The sequence below is a fragment of the Miscanthus floridulus genome, chromosome 14 (genome assembly GCF_019320115.1).
Source record: "Miscanthus floridulus cultivar M001 chromosome 14, ASM1932011v1, whole genome shotgun sequence".
NCBI classification, from domain to species: Eukaryota; Viridiplantae; Streptophyta; class Magnoliopsida; order Poales; family Poaceae; genus Miscanthus; species Miscanthus floridulus.
In genome coordinates, this window is record NC_089593.1 from 42,538,707 (window position 1) to 42,555,263 (window position 16,557).

A 16,557-nucleotide genomic window follows, 5' to 3' on the forward strand; every position below is an offset into this window, starting at 1 on the left:
AATTTCCTCAGCTTAGAATGGACCCACACATGTACACGGAGTCAAGGATGCGACTTACATTAGAATTCAAAATTTAGCTCTATTCTGAAATCTCCATAAATTAATATGCGGTTGTAAATAACATCATAAAAAGTGTAGATCAGGACATAGATGGTGATGGTCGTTAAACTGACCACATCTTTTCCCCTAACCATAAGTCAATGGCGAAAGAAGATTTGTTGGTTGGTTGGTACAATGCTGAAGCTTCAGGAACCCGTTTTTGTACTTAGAACAGTGGATCCGGACGGCCGGCTTGACACATTTTGCATTCAGATTTACTCTTTGGAGTGCTTGCCGACGCCCTGCCCGTGTCCAACGTTCGTCGTTTCTGTGTCTTTCAACGCGTGGGCAGATAGCGACTCATCAATGGCTCGCTTAAGATCTCAATCTAGTACTGATGCTATATATGTACTCCTATATATAGTGTAGCCAGTAGGGAAAATAAAAGGAGGAAAGGAAAGAAAGCTGTTGATTCATCTGGAAGAAAGAGAGGCTTCTTCGGAAGCTTGCTTGAGGTGCTACGCGGCTTCCATTTCTCCATGTTTTGAGCCCATCTGCCTTTGCGCCAACATATCATATAAAAACAGTGTTGGCAGGATCTTATCATGCCATACGTACGACGGTTTCAATGATTAGTTTCTTTTTTTTGAAAAGTTCAATGATTAGTTTCTTAATCCTTACTCACTCTATCCCTATTTATTTGTCTACTATGGTTTATGTGCCAGTCAAACTTTTTTAACTTTAACTAGATTTATAAAAAAATGAGCAACATTTGTATCACCAAATAAATTTATTATGAAAATAGGTTCAATGATGTATCTAATAGTACTAATTATATATTATAAATATTAATATTTTTTATCAAAGTTGAGTGCAACTGACTTCTCGGGAAACGAGAACAATAGTTAATAAAGGAGGGAGGGAGTATATCCTAATTTTTTTGCACACCCAATGAAATCCTAGCATAGTTGCAGCAACTCTACGATTACATGTAGACTTAGATTTCAATAATTGGTTTCTATCCTAATTTTTCCTGTACTTTGGAGCCAAATCTCTCACCATGTTTGTCAAGTTCTTCCATGAAAGTCTCTTTGGAGACATTCGATAAAATTGAAACGATACGTAGAAGATTAGCATGGCCCTGCGCAAGGCACAAATCGAAAAAAAAAAGTTCTTCCAGGAAACGTTAAAAAAAAGTCATTTTCAACGAATGCAGATGTGTGCACATATTTGGGCTTCCCTGGGCTTAACTCATCCGAACTGAAATGAAAGGAAACGAAACGCAATGGCAACGGCCCGCAAAATGACAGCCCCACGAAGCCCATCACCCCGACCAAGCTACTATGCCCTCCCGGGCCTCCCCTTCGAAATTCCAAATCGTCCGTCGTCCGTCGCCGTCTTCCCGTCCATCTCGCCGCCGCCGCCGCAGCCCCGAAACCCTAACAAACACAACGGCATGCGCATCCTCCCGGCCTCCAACCCTTCGCCGCCGCGTCCCATGTACGTTGCCCATCCTCGCACGAGAACAAGCGTGCCGTGGCCTGCGTCCACGGCTTGAACACTCTCCGCGCTCCCTGATGCCGCCGGCTGCGGCGTCCCCACGTGCCTCCGCCGCCACACGGGGAATGGGCAACCGTTGCCCACCACGGTTGCTAGCCCGGGGAATGTGGGATTCCCAGCCGCGGCGCTTGACGGGCTTCGCTTCGATCCAGTTTCCATCGCGGTGAGGTGACCGCCCTTCGCTGCCCTGTGTCCCCAATCTTCTCCCGAAGCAGTATGTCTGTGAGGTTTTCGCTTTCTTAATCCTGTGTAGGCTGCTGTTTTACATGGGTTGGGTCGCGTCATCGTTGGATCAGCACGTTCGTGTCTGCATCTGAATCGCGCCCGTTCCTGTCCTGCTAAACTTTGGCGCTTCTAATCAGCGCAGGATTCAGAAAATCAACTACTGAAGCTTGCGGGTGCATTGTCGTGCCAAATGTCAATCCAAACTGATGTAGTTGGGCCTGATCAAGGTCAGATAGTTGGCACAACGGTTGAGTTGGGTATGGAACACGTGAGAATCATTAGCCTTTGTTTTTGCTGCATTACACGCTTTGCCTTCACCCTTCTGATTTCGTAGGAAAATATTTGCTACTTTAGGCCATGTACAACCCGGACACTTGGGCTTTGCAGGAAGTTGCTGCTTTTTCATGCCATGGTGGAAGTCAGGACGACCTTGCTTTAGACTCGCTCTCTGCTTAAGCGGTTGATGCCTAAGGCCAGTTTAGTATGAAAAATGACGTTGTAACCTGAATAACCTGGTATTAGCGTGCGGATTTGGTTAATCCCTATTGTAGGTTAAGACTCTTAGGAAATAGCTTGATTGTTCTCTCTCTTTAAGCATCCTTCCAGATGTTATGTGCCTACTGTTAATGCAGTGTGCCAAAACGTTTCTCCCTTCAAAAGACATGTTGTCATTACAAAGAAGCAACTAGTAGGACCTCCAAAGGATTTTGAGACAACTATCAAGTTGATTTTCATCTTGCCATTTTGTTATTTCCACCTTTCTTCGGAGAAGTTCCTTTTAGGTCCACGCACACCTTTGATTAATGGGATAGATACATTATTTTCAGATGAAGCAAAAAAGGAAAAAGAAGAGAATTAACTACTTTCTTTACCTCTTTTGTTGTGTCCAGTATGTTAACTTTTAGTGGAAACCTCTCTTATTCCCTTTAGACATTTGTTTCCATCTCCAGTCTCCTTTGTCTCAACCACAACTGCAGGACGCAATGCCCTAGGGCTATATCCACCTACTCTCTGGCTCATAGCTGTTTGTCGTGTCAAGGATGATAGTATTTTCTAAAAAAAAAATTGGATTTTTGAGTGCATATAATAAATTTTCTGTTTAAAAAAACCTAGGTCCCACCGGGATTCGAACCCAGGTTACCAGATTCAAAGTCTGGAGTGATTACCACTACACCATGGAACCATCTGTGTATGTTATCCCGTGATGATGATATTTACATACAACATATCCATAGAAAATGGTAATAAATATGTTATCCTGTATTTATTTTTTTCCCACTTTAAAAAATCACATAAGTGATAAAACATAGCTTTAGATATATTGGTAATGCTGTACAGTTGTAACAATTGAAAGTTTCTTGAGCCCAAATCCGATAATTTGTTGAACATTAGTATTCATATCATGCTGGATGTTTTGCAAGCTAAATGCACCCATGCTGCGGCTACATAAATTTGTGAACTAAAGAGAGAAAGTTGATCGTGTATGCAACATAGGGTATCCATGGAATTCAAGTAATGAAATTCAAGTTTTGTTTTAAAATAAGGCTGAAGCAAGGAACCCATGGAATGTGCTGAATATATGGCAGTATAACTCAGTGAGTGTAGTCCTAGAAATGCATTGCATGTGGTCAAATCCAAAGCTGTGGAAATAGAACTTATTAAATCATGGGATGGGACTAAGATATAGTAACATCTCTCATCAGAATAATTTGGAGCGGAGATAGCTCATGAATATTGTTAGAGCCCAATTTGTCATGCAAATACTATTAATAAACTAAACTGTGCAATTTTGAAGCATGGTAGCCTAAGGGTGCCTATTTTCATGGCCATTTGAGCTTCTAGTATTGTTCCCAGTCCCACTGTCCCATAGTGGCCCAGGTGCACTGCTTTTGTTTGTGGTGCTCAATGAAATGTGGTATTTCCACATTTTGCGATTCGCTTTGATGCATTATCGATTGGTGATTAGGAAGATCAGGATATTAATTTGGACAGCTATGTGAGTGAAAGATAGGAGGAAAGAGGAAAGTTTCCTCCAATTTGATGATTTTGTGTAATATAGTGTTCATACATTGTATGCATGCACCTTGCAGTTGTCACACATGGCCTGTTATGCGTCATATGTCGTGCTTTTGTTCTGTGAGGCATGTGCTGAAATGGTGCATTCAGTTTTCACCAGCTTTTAGGGGAAGGTCCGAAAGAGTGCAATTGTAGGGCTGTGTACGAGTTCATTTCCAGCTTATGTGGCTTTTCTGCGTTTCAAGATTATTGATATGTGGCTAGATGGCGCACACCTGCTTCGATAAATAACATGTGCGAGGCCCATGAATCACAAATATGACATCTTGGTTGTGTGGACACATTTGTGAACAGGAAACTTTGGAGTGAACTCTCATTCTGAAACATTGCATCTTGTTCAGTATTAGATATTGCACTCTTTGAAACTAAAACGACTCCTCCCCTGTATAGAAATATGATGATTTTTGCCTATCCATTCTCTTATAGAAACATTAAGTCTCTTAGGCAACAAAACATAAATTCAGATTTCAAGTCCTGTGTATTTTTTACTGTTCTTTTTTTTTTTCCATTTTCCTTTTCTTGGTGCTATTATCTGCTGCCACTGAGGATATAGCAGTCTAGAGATCACCGGCCACCAGTTTTACATACATAGATTGGTGGCATTGTACCAAGTTGTTTTCAATCCACCATATGGAAGGTGAATGGCTGACGCCTTTTGATGATTATCATTTCATCTGTATGATCCACTAACTTTGAAATTTCTTAGCAACATTCTTTTTAATCTTGTTATGTGTCCTCAGCTTGTATTTGCCACTGAATCAATGAAGTTGCTATGATATCATTGAAGCTGCACATAATAATTTTCGTTGTTAGTTTTCCCACCTCATAAATATCGGAGTGGAGTGTATCATTTTGCAATGTATGGAGGTGAAACATGTTAGTGATTCTTTACCAGTAGTCTAGCAAGAGGCTGATGTATTTAGATGTTTGGAAAGATCATTTAGTACATATATCTTGATAAATGCTTTGACATCATTATATGCTTTTGTCGAATTCCAAATTTGACATATTCTGAGGCATGAAAATTATAAGGCTAACATGCTGGCTCAACAAGTATCAGACTTCAATGTTGAAAGATGGAATTTCCATATCAAAGAGAAGGCGATGCAAAAAGAACAAGACGAGCCAAGGCCGTTGAAATTGGCCTAGGCCATGCTGGTGTGGCTGACCCTGCTAAAATTGGCCCATGTCGGTTTTCCCTGTGATATGCCAAACTGTGCCCAAATTTATTCCAATGAGGTTATGGCCGATTTGGTTAATCGGAGTATTCACATTCATAGTTATTTACGTGATCCAAGCTCTAAAGTTTATACAAGTTTATAAAAGTGTTCGATGAATTGCATGTAAGTACATGATGCCTAATGATCAATTATATTTAAGTACATGATGCCTAATTATATTTAAGGTTAGGAGTCAGATTTTATTGGTCGCCTTCCTCCCTCATCATCAAAGGGGTATTGCTTAGTGCTGGTTGCTACAAAATGGGCAAAATGCTATGGTACAATAAGGAGTTAATGGTCAAGCTTCGTTAACAAAGCTTTGGTCAAGTGTATCAAAAATAAAATAGAGCACAATCCCAGCAGATAAAAAAGGCTCATGTTCCCTGAGCTTAGAATAAGAAGATGAAAAAGCAATTCCAAATTTGGAACCGGTGTGGAAAAGACAAGTGGTCTCCAAGTTGGGAGGATCCATATAAAGTAATCAAAGCAGTTTTGAGAATTTATATATGCTATAAACATTGCAAGGTGATCATCTAAGAGCAATTATGGGGAGATACCTGAAAAGTGATCTATGCTCTCATTGTATATATATTTCATCATGTATGATTGTTGTCGGCTTGAACAACTCAACTTGGTGATTGGCGTATGTGCTTTGCGAAATGCTTAGGTTAGTTAGACCATGCTCATATGCGCTTGCTCTAGGCTTAGGTCTAGTTGCTAGTGAGGTTTGCATACCTCTTGATCAAAGGTGCTTGTGCGCGTCGTGCTTGTACTTGGCGAGGCTCGTAGTCTTGCGAGACCACACAAACCGTGCTTATGATGTGGCCGTCACCGTGTATCGGAGGAAACAAGGTCCATGGTGTTTCGCCCGGAAGCTTGATAGTGAAGACGACGGAGAGTAGTCCAGGAGAGACTTGCTGGAAGGCACACGGAAGATCCACTTGCGCATGGGGAAGGCCCGGGACTATCCACGAAGTTACCTAACCAAGAGCTTGGCCCTTGCGAGGGGCTCCAACGAGGACTAGGGGGAAGCTTGAGCGCTTCTTGATACCTCGGTAGAAATACTGGAGTCATCAACCGGAGTTTGTATCTCTACCTCATCTTTAGCTTTCGCATTTACATTGCTACCTTGGTTGTGAGCTTTATCTTTCCTAGCTTAGTTGATAGGATTAGAACCTAGGTTGCGTAAATCTTTTGCAGTAGAGATAGCAACACACCAACAAAATCATATTTGCACATTTAGATAGTTTATTTAATTGCATAAATTTTGCTAAGGTGAAAATTAGAGGTTGTAGTTAGAAGTAGATTTTTAAGTTGCCTAATTCACCCTCCCCTCTTAGGTTTTTTTTGTCACGATCCTTATACAAGTCAGCGTCCAGAATCTGCCAGGATACTGCAACACCGTCTGTTGGTCCGTGTATTGTCTTAAAGCCCATTAGGAGGCGCGCCCAAGGGTTTAGCATGCCAAGACATTATAAGTAGCCGTCGTCGCACTCGTTAGGGTTTAGGTTTTGTTGCGTTCTTGTTTTCTCATAAAACAGACATCATTCCTAGCACTTGTATTGCCAAGATCGACTGATGTGAATAAGTTGTTCTTGATCTTGTTCGCCATGACTTGAACCTTCTATTAGTTTGATAAACTTCATAAATGTTTGCAATTTCAGATTGCATTCTTCACGTTCTTGCTTTTGTTCTCAGTTTGCTTGTAAGAAGGAAAAAAATCTCGATGGTAAATGATACATACACGAAGGATATCGTCTACAAAGAGGTGCTAACTCCATAAGGTCAGATCTCTTATTTTATCATGTTGGTTTAAGAGGCGGGCGGCGGGCGCCATTGCGGCGGGCATCCCAGCAACAGCCCACCCGGCTGGGCCACCCACCCACCACCTTGTGCACGGCAACTCCGCCCTCGCCCTCGACATCTCCCTTGTCCTGGCATGCCGCCGCAAGTGTGGCCTCCCTCGCCCTCACCCACTCACTCACCCAGCCCCGCGCGGTCCCCTCCCACCGGCGGCGGTGGTTTCCTGTAGCACGGACTAGTGGACGACGGCGAGTGGAACCCTAGAAGAATATTTTTTTAAAAAAAAATGAAGATTTTCATCTAACTATAGTAGTTGAATCATACACCCTAACTATACTACTCAAAACATTATTTTTATAATTATGGATTTACCGTTTTACCCTTAATTACATAAAAGAACTACGAAAAAGGAATTACCACTCCTTTATTTAGAGTCTTAATTCCCTCAATTTTGTAAGCGTTGGGAGGCGTTACCTCCCAACGACTCTCTCCCGACGATTTCTGCCTTCCTAGCCGACATCTAACGCCTCCTAACGCTTTTTGCCTTCCTAGCCGTCGGATCGCTCATCGCAAGTTGTCCAAATTCCCCCCACCATAGTAAATAAATTTCAATATTTTAATTTATAAATATTTTTTTTAAAAAATAGTTTGTTCATTTTGACTTAGTTACTCTACATTGTCCTTTCTATATTTGTAGTTGTTACTAGGTGATTTTGTTCATGAGAATCATATTACTTTAGCTTTAAATATTAACAAATAGCCCATGCAAAAGTTTGAATTATTATGCGTGCAACACTACGCTGCATGATGACATTAAATTCGCCATTGTCTATCGAGCTATTGAGATTGCATAGCAAGACAGGCACTGTGAAACCTTTAATTCGTCGCTAGTGTTCAAAGACTTCGACAAGTAGAACCCAAGCAAGAGACTTTTTGATCCAGCTATCGACTTATGATGAAAATTGTAAAAGACTTTTAGTTCTTGCGGCTGCAAATCTATAAGACTATCTTAAGCGTATCGTTGATAAAACGTGGTAGAAAAGATATGCATAACTTGGTAATTATGGTATAAATTAGGTTATTTCAAGTTCACATTAAAACTTAAATTATGTGCTAATTGTTTAGTATGCTTTATATAAAGACCATTGGCTACAAACAAACTGTTGCGAACATCACACTCTAATATCTTTAGTAATAATACAACATGTTCAAATTTGAAGTATCATATTTTTTTGTTTCTGCTACAACGCATGGATTTAAATTATACGCTAAATATTCATGTTTCATGAAGACTTATGTGACAGCAACAATTGGCTACACCCAAAATAATAATAATCGGTTCAAATTTGAATTATTATATTTTTTATTTCTACTAGTAAAGAAAATAAAATAGGTAGGTCTAGCTCAGCGGAAATGGAAGACACAGGCAAAGAGGGGAAAGAAAAATCTGGTAGTAAAAAAGGTGAAGCGCCAAGGTAAGAAAAATATGTCCTACATTTCAAGATTGCGTTGCAGGTGTGTAATCGCTATAGGATGCACGAGCCACGAGATAACTCATATCTGACTGGCTTGTCAGTCCCATTATCCCTATGGTGAACTCAGGCCTTTTAATTCCACCCCAACTTCTAAAAAGTTACTACACATCGAATGTTTACGATCCATGCATGGAGCATTAAATGTAGACGAAAAGAAAAACTAATTGCACAGTTTGGTGAAAAATTGCGAGACGAACGTTTTGAGCCTAATTAGTCCATGTTTGAACACTATTTGCCAAATAAAAACGAACGTACTACAGTAGCCCCAAAATCCAAATTCGTGCACACAGACTCGGTAATGTTTGCAATGGATCTTACATTAACGGGATTTTAGTCCATATAAAACCCACCATAATAAGACTAGTTTTGATAAGTATAAAAGGGCGTACCCAGTGCAGAGAGCTCCAGCTCTGCTGGGAAAGGGTGTCAGCGGCCAGCCTTACCCTCACTTCTGCAATGCAAAAAGACCGCGACTCAAACCTAGGACCTTTCGGTCACATGCGGTAAGACTCTACCGCTTGCACCAGGCCTGCCCTTCAGTTTTGATAAGTATAAAAGATGCTACAAAATGGAAAGAGAAAAAAGCTCGAGCTCCCGTAATTTATCACGGTTCACGGATCATCGTACCAGATCCCCTAGTTCAGATGCTGTTCATGGGTTTCTGTGATAGGTTCCGGCGACGTGTCTTCACCAGCGAGGTCTCCAACTCCTGCGGAGGTTTAAAAGGACTGTGACTCGACAGAAGAGAATAGATTAATCGAACTTAAAAAGATATATATAGCCAAAAAAAAAAAGAAATCGTAAAAGTCACAGCTTGCCTATACACAAATAACTGTACAAATCCATCTCCAAATTCAAAAACGGTACAAGAACTGGACAGTAACCAACCATGGATTGAACAGTACACGTGACATTGATCCATTGAATTTATAAACAAAAATTTTCCAGATGAGGAAATACTATGTCTATTTGTTGAAAGGATATGAAAATTATTCTCACCACATTTATCTGTATAATTTGATTCCAACTGAATGATCAATACACTTTGGAAGAAAGCATATAAATTAACTTCCTAGGCTTTCAGAATGCTCAGAATGATCTCTGCACTGGGAATTCAACTGCGTGACAAACCAACACATCCATCCTCCATGCATAAATGTTGAGGGAGTGAGGAGTAGCCCCCGCCCCACCCTGGTACTCTCCCGAATAATTTACTTATATTTTCTACGTCATCTGTTGAGGAAGTTCCAAATATCCGTTCTAACTGCAGATACAGACATCTCTAAAAATTCAAAAGTTGCATCCAAGATCAAATTCAGCACCAAATGCAATCGGATAGCTTCTAATCTGATCGCAACCCTACATACCAATAGTATCAGCCCGGTTAAGAATTTGGATAAACAGCAATGACATTCCTCTTCATGATTTTCCTTTGTACATAGTACATTTAATATGAGAATTGCATGCTTTTTTAATTGAGATATACAGCAGTTGTGGGTTACGGTTTTAGAGGCATTGTGGCGTCCTGTGGAGTTGGGGTACGCCTGGATGCCTAGGTGCCTTTTATTAGGCAACGCCTAGATGATATAGCATAGCTAAAACCTTGTGGCGTCCTGTGCCACCTGGTGTACACCTCAACAGCATGGTGACATCTCAAAAACCATGTTTGATAGGGTTGAATCATTCAATGCTGATGTTAGAATGTTAGGGCACAAAGATGTAAACAATTAGAGCAAATAACTTTAGAATACTGGAGTGCAAAGTTAAATCCAATATTCATTTTCAATAAAGCAACCTCATGAGGATTGCCAGTATGAGGATGCAGGACAGGAAGATAACTGAAAACAGGACCGAAGGAAAGGAGTTGACAAAGCAAGTCCATGTTTTCACAATGGTCCTAGCGCTTCTTTCTTTCTGCTTAGTGCATAATTCAGTATTTAGTTTATGGTTGTAGTTTCATTCTGGTCCTGTAAGGAGTTGCAAGTATCAGTTGTCTTAAACCTCTATATACTAATTGCTTCCATGTTTGTTGCTACCAGGTGTTTCTCAATAATGCCTTTTTAACCAGATATGTTTCATTTGTTACAAGGTGGAATATGGGTCGTCCACACATTAAAAAAAAATGTGACCATTTGATTTTGTAAGTATTCCACGATGATCAATGACATCAAATGCTGTTCATAAAAGAGATGTCTATTTTATGGTGTGCTTTCTGTTCTAAATATAATTTTTGTTATTATATTTTAGTTTTGTTTACTAAATTGTTCGTAGCCAGGATCAAATCTACAGAATCAGCTAAACTATTACTAAATGGGAGACCAGTAACCACTGGTTTTGAGGTGAACCCAGTAATGTCTTTTATTAATCAATTCTTTTGTTACACTTTCACTAATTACCTTGAAATAGTCACATTTCACCTAAATAAAGGTACTGAAACCCTGCCTGATGAATGTTTGTTGTTGTATAATCACTAGGTTGTAAGATCAAGGACCCAGTAATGATCTTACAAGCTTTTAATAAATGTATTTCCCCAAACTTTGAGCTCCTGAGGGTCCTTGATCCTTAGAGCTCCCATTAAAAGCTTGTAAGATCAAGGACCCTCAGGAGCTCAAAGTTTGCGGAAATACATTTATTACATATAGTGTGATTCCCTTCAGCTAATCAGCTTACTACCAACTCAATTCATTAAGCAAACAATGTGTGGTATCTATAATATAACAATTATAAATAGAAATAGAGAACATTTGGTTACTGAGTTAGATTGGCACAGCCTCATTTTGATGATCTGGGCACATCACGTTTTGACAATTAGATATGCTTGAAAAGACCGCGTACCTGTTTCTTATATCAAATTGTTTACTTAATCACAATATTTCTGTATACATCCTCATTTTTACTGGAAAGTTTTTCTGTGGACATGCAGAGAAAAGTCATATCTTCCCACTAATTGAAGCACATATACTAAATTAAACAGACATGAAACAAATATGCTTTTACACAGAACTCGTTTGCACACTATAAAAAAGTAAAATGGACACTAAACAAAAACATTTTTACATAGAATGCACTCCAGGTAGATTGGAACGCCCGACAACAGCAGATTTTATTGATATTTAAACACTATCAGGCTTTAAGGCCACTAGAGTTAAAATCATATAACAACTCAGGTTATAGAATGACAAACTACTGTCATGTTTTTGCTCAACATCAAACAAATCACATAAATATTCAGAGAAGTACTGAGCTCAATCGATTTATCCAACATTGACAATAAACAATTAACAACATAAAATACCAGCTATCATTAATAAGAGACTTATGATATCATTTATATGTGGAAACAACAATAAAACACAATTCTAAGGGCACTAACCTGAATGGAAGTGTTAGGGGACACCTCTTTTGACCAAATGCTTTCTAAATCATAATACTCTCTTGCCCTTTCTTCAAGTGCGTGGATGATTATGCTTCCTGCCATAACAAAAGGTCAAATTACATGGATAGGGCAAAAGACTTCACCATAAAGCAATCATCCAGAACAATTTCTGATAGCGTGAAACCGAAAATGGTAGAGGTACAAGACATGAAACTGGAGTTTGGAATCCAATATACTCTGTTTTTTGGATAGTTTGCTACTAACATCAAATTTGGCCTCTACTTCCTGTAGCGCCATGAGATTCCATAGATTATTACTATAAAACTATCTGATCTATTCCATTGTTCATGTATATTACAAACAACAAGCATCGGCAATGTGGCATTGCTTTCAAAATCATATTAGCCAATACTCAGGATACACCTGGAATTCACATGTTCAATAAAGTTTTTCGGTCAATGTACCCTTAAATGTAATTAGATTATCAGAAAATATTTTCAAACTCCATAAACAATTTAATGATCAGCTTATGAAGGTTTATATAAAAGGGAAAAGAAACTGTAGTCAATAAAAAGATAATCTCAATTCCACTGTTGAATTTCTTGAGGATGACTAGAGTGCACCAGCCTAATGTTGAACCCCAAAATCAGATATTTGCTAACAGAATTCAAACGCGGTTGATCTTTGGAAACAAATAGAAAGTAAAAGAAAATCAGCAAGTTAGCAAACAACTCAACTAAAGTTAAGTTCACTTACTAAATAAGGAAAATTATCAAATATGACTAGATGTACACATAATCATCACACTTGCATCATTAGTGATAAGAGAAAAGGTTCAGCATGGAGCATTTTATCAAAACTTGCACTCCAGTTAACAACACTGTATGCACACTGGTTTTCAATTCTACCAAATACTAAGAAATGCAATAATTGTAGGAGCACAACATGATAAATTGGAAGAAAAAACATGCTTTATGCCATCAATTAGATGGACAATACTTAAGATTATTTTCAACACCACAAGATTATTTTCAACGCCACACAACTTTAACAAATAAATTGCCATAATTAAATCACAAAGTGGCAAGGATGAGAATATGAGATGCTCAGATTACCTGAATCAATGACAACCCATTTTCCCGCTTGCTGACCTTCTACACTTGGCATCAATATTCTATCAGAGCCCTTCTGCTTTTGCTTTATCTGTAACAAGATAAGATCAGCCAGTAGAATTTCACAGCATGTTCCAGCAACTGAAGGGGAGACTTAAAATAAACATACACTACATGTCAATATAATGAAAAAATATATTTAAAAACATTACCAGGAAGAAATAAATAATCATTATAAGTAGTCAAAACTGAAAGATGAGGCAGTGGAGAAGAATATTTTATATTTTCTTGCAATGGTGTTTCTGTCATTCAAAATCATAATCTCTGCCAAATCTGGTTGCATATCTCTTCTGCTATTGGTTTAAGTCAAAGGTGTAGTCAAATAAACTGCTATCACAAAAACTACAATGACCCTTATTGACTTCACCATACCTCAGAATAAAACGCTAGCACAAGGCTCAGGTTGATTTAACGCGCCAAGGGAGTTGTCTGACTACCATTGCAAAAAATTGAACTGGAGCCTGGACGGGATCAAGGATTGGTGCTAGGATGGACCATATCAGAGCCGACATTGGGGTGCAACATTCTTAATTTGAAAAGATGGAAAATAATAAAAATTACACTTCCAAGACAAGTATGCAAGACAAATCATTTACATAAATGCGAATGTATAGTATCCATAGATCAGGGAATCATATATATCTAAGTCTAGGGTTTGTGGTTTTCTAATCTCTAGCAGACGATACTAACGAACATGAATATATTAAATCAACAGAAAAAAAAAATCATCTATGAGCCAAATTGTCCAGGTGCTTCTGGAGATAACTCCAGTTGCTTAATGAGAAACATTTCCAACTTGCCCATGAATGCACATCAATCAATTGAATTTTATCAATGCCAATCCAAGTAACAAATAAATCCGTCTTCAAACCCCAGATATACTGATGTGGTAAATGGTGTGTCTATCTGGCACAACATTTAACAAAACAAGCAGGTTCCAAATTATATACAAGTAAATGTGTAACGAAACACCAATAATCATGATGGTGTAGTCAGCCATCTAGGGATTGGTGCTACTGAGCTAAGATGGACCATGCATTAGGCAGGTCCCGTCACATATCAGAGGAACATAAGAATATTAACTTTTTTTCTTAAACTGAAACTGAAGGAATAAAGATTATCATACCCCACATGGCATGTGCCCTTTACAAATAAGTACATAAACTCACTGGTACAATACCGATGCATCAGAGAACGGTATAGTTCTCAAGTCTAGAGTTTGATTGCTCAATGTACCAGTATACTTTCTGAAAGATATCCAGCAGAGATACCAACAAACATGAAAACAGACTTCCTAGGTCCTAAATCGTCTGGGGATTCTTGGCTCTTAGCCTGTTTAGCTAGCTTGACTTCCAACTTACCCACAAATGTGAAGCACTCAATTCGAACAACACCCATCTCAACCCAGTTGCCAAATGAAACCTTTGTCAAATCCCAGATGTTATTAGTCCAGGAAATGGTGGGATGAACGGTAGGAAATTGAGCAAGAACCTTGCAGGCTAGAAATCTATAGGGTGTTTCTGTGTTTGGATTGAGGAATGAAATAGTCCATCATTGTCACTTACTTTTTTTGTTTGGCTTTTAGAATGGAATAAGTTGACACATCAGCTCCTCATTCCTCATAAGTCAATAATTAACTAGTACGAAGAATGGAGTCATTCCACTAAATTTAGAGGGTGTTTGGTTTGTGGAATGGAGTGGTCCAGTCCATCATCATCTCACAAACTAGTTTTTGGTTTGGTTTGTCGAATAAAATGAGTTGATATATCGGTACATCATTTTTCACAAGCTAATAATTATTACTAGTACGAGGAATGAAGTCATTCCACTAAATTTGAGGAATGGACTCATGATGCTTCACCCTATCTAGAATGGGTTGATTCCCCAAATCTCCAAACACTCCATTAAAGAATGGACTTACGATGCACCCCATCTAGACCGAGGTGATTCCCCAAACCAAACGCCCTCTAACAGTCCAAGGCAGGATAATCACCACGAAAATGGCTGGTTGGGATGCCCCGGGAAAAAACAGGAAACCTTCATTTCGCTCCTCTCGAGGGAGGCAGAGGAAGGGGAAAAATCAGGGGAGTGCGTGCCTTGTACAGGAGCGCCTGCGCGATGTTGCGGACGTGCCAATCGGAGCGGCCTGTGGCGACGACCATGTAGTCGGCGCAGGCACCCCCGTGCAGCCCGCCCTCGCCGACGGGGAAGACGCGCACGTCGCCCGCCCGGACGTCGCGCAGCACCTTCTCCACCTCCGCGAGCTCCAGCAGCGCCGCCGCCTGCGGCCGCGCGGGAGAAGGGCCGGAGGAGGAGGAGAAGAGGCGTGGGAGGAGGTGCGGCGGCGATCGCCACCGGCCAATGGCACCAGATCGCACGGCGGAGAGCATCGGCGGCGGCGGCAGGGTTTTCGATGGCCTTTTCTTTTTCCGTAACCTTTTCCGTTTCTCTCTCTAGCGAGGAGCCGAAGCCGAGCCAAGACCCAAGAGGACGCCCGTTAACAGCTCAAGTGCGGATTTAACGTGCATCAAATTTTCATTGAGAAAATACTCGGTTCCAAAATGCTCATCTCATACCTCGATAGATCAACAGATACTAAATTTGTAGGAAAATAGTATTAACATTTGAATCTCTAAATAGGTTTAGTATGAAAATATATGACATGGTTAATCTAATACTTCATATGTACAGGAAAACATGCAATTTTGGATTGCGTGTCTGATAAAGTTGTACATGTTTGACCAAGTTTTTAGCGAATAATATTCATATTTGTGACTCCAAATTATTTTATTATGAAAATATATTTCATATTTGATCTAATGATATTTATTTAATGTTATAAATATTTATAGCTTTTTATTTATAATTGGTCAAACATGATATACTAAAACATGCTACTATGTTAGAATTGCTTGTTTTCTTAGACCGAGAGAGTAATACACATTTTGATGTCATAACATTAGTACTTTTTTCATACATATTTTGTATAACTAAAAAATATTTGATTCCTTGAAGTGCAAGACATGCACTTATTTTGGAACAGAGAAAGTATACTCTATGAACACATAAAAATATAAATAAATCTAAATAAAAACTTGTTCAGATAGAAAAAAAAAATAGTGTAAGAATAGTCCACAGGTTAGCGAAACTCCATAAGTATGCCTATGATCTACTCCCTCACTTCCATATCATAAGATGCTTTTGTTTTTTTACATATATTACTTTAACCATGTATCTAGATATATTGTAATCCTAGAAGAAGTCTACAGGTAGCAGCATAAATAACCCATGAATCCAATTTAGTCAACTAAAAAATTTGAAATGGAGAGGATTGAACTTGGACAGTGAGACTGCCTGATTGCAAAGATCAGTTAAAAAAATGAGAAATGCAACGCTGATATGCTTCGCTACTTCTTTGGCTCCCGCCTCGAGCATCGTGCACCCGCACTTTGCCACGAGTGTTACCTGTCGGCTTGAACTTATCAGCCTAACTTATTAGCTATAATATAGCATTTTCTTTTCACAGCAATATAACATCCGCTAACTTATCA

The 16,557-nt window shown here is 39.3% G+C and overlaps 1 protein-coding gene, 1 non-coding gene and 1 pseudogene across 2 annotated transcripts; 1 reads left to right on the forward strand and 2 right to left on the reverse strand.

Annotated features, from left to right (window-relative positions):
- Positions 1 to 1,124: 1,124 nt before the first annotated feature.
- LOC136506209 (U6 spliceosomal RNA) lies at positions 1,125 to 1,215 on the forward strand (annotated as a pseudogene).
- Positions 1,216 to 2,935: 1,720 nt separating this feature from the next.
- TRNAQ-UUG (transfer RNA glutamine (anticodon UUG)) lies at positions 2,936 to 3,007 on the reverse strand. Its single transcript has one exon. It is a non-coding gene; the product is annotated as a tRNA-Gln (tRNA).
- Positions 3,008 to 8,735: 5,728 nt separating this feature from the next.
- LOC136504948 (protein Iojap-related, mitochondrial-like) lies at positions 8,736 to 15,487 on the reverse strand. The gene is made up of 4 exons (XM_066499998.1): positions 15,103 to 15,487; positions 12,950 to 13,037; positions 11,832 to 11,929; positions 8,736 to 9,167 (listed from the first exon to the last, which is right to left on the reverse strand). The coding sequence occupies exons 1-4, from the start codon at positions 15,394 to 15,396 to the stop codon at positions 9,099 to 9,101; spliced, it is 549 nt and encodes a 182-aa protein (XP_066356095.1). The 5' UTR covers positions 15,397 to 15,487; the 3' UTR covers positions 8,736 to 9,098.
- Between the last annotated feature and the right edge of the window lie 1,070 nt (positions 15,488 to 16,557).

What these genes read in the sequence shown, in the direction of transcription:
- LOC136504948 (XM_066499998.1), bottom strand. Translation starts at nt 15,396, where the DNA reads ATGCTCTCCGCCGTGCGATCTGGTGCCATTGGCCGGTGGCGATCGCCG. An exon ending in CGCAGGCGCTCCTGTACAAG is followed by an intron (nt 13,038 to 15,102) that starts GCACGCACTCCC and finishes ATCTTGTTACAG; the next exon opens with ATAAAGCAAAAGCAGAAGGG. An exon ending in ATGGGTTGTCATTGATTCAG is followed by an intron (nt 11,930 to 12,949) that starts GTAATCTGAGCA and finishes TTGTTATGGCAG; the next exon opens with GAAGCATAATCATCCACGCA.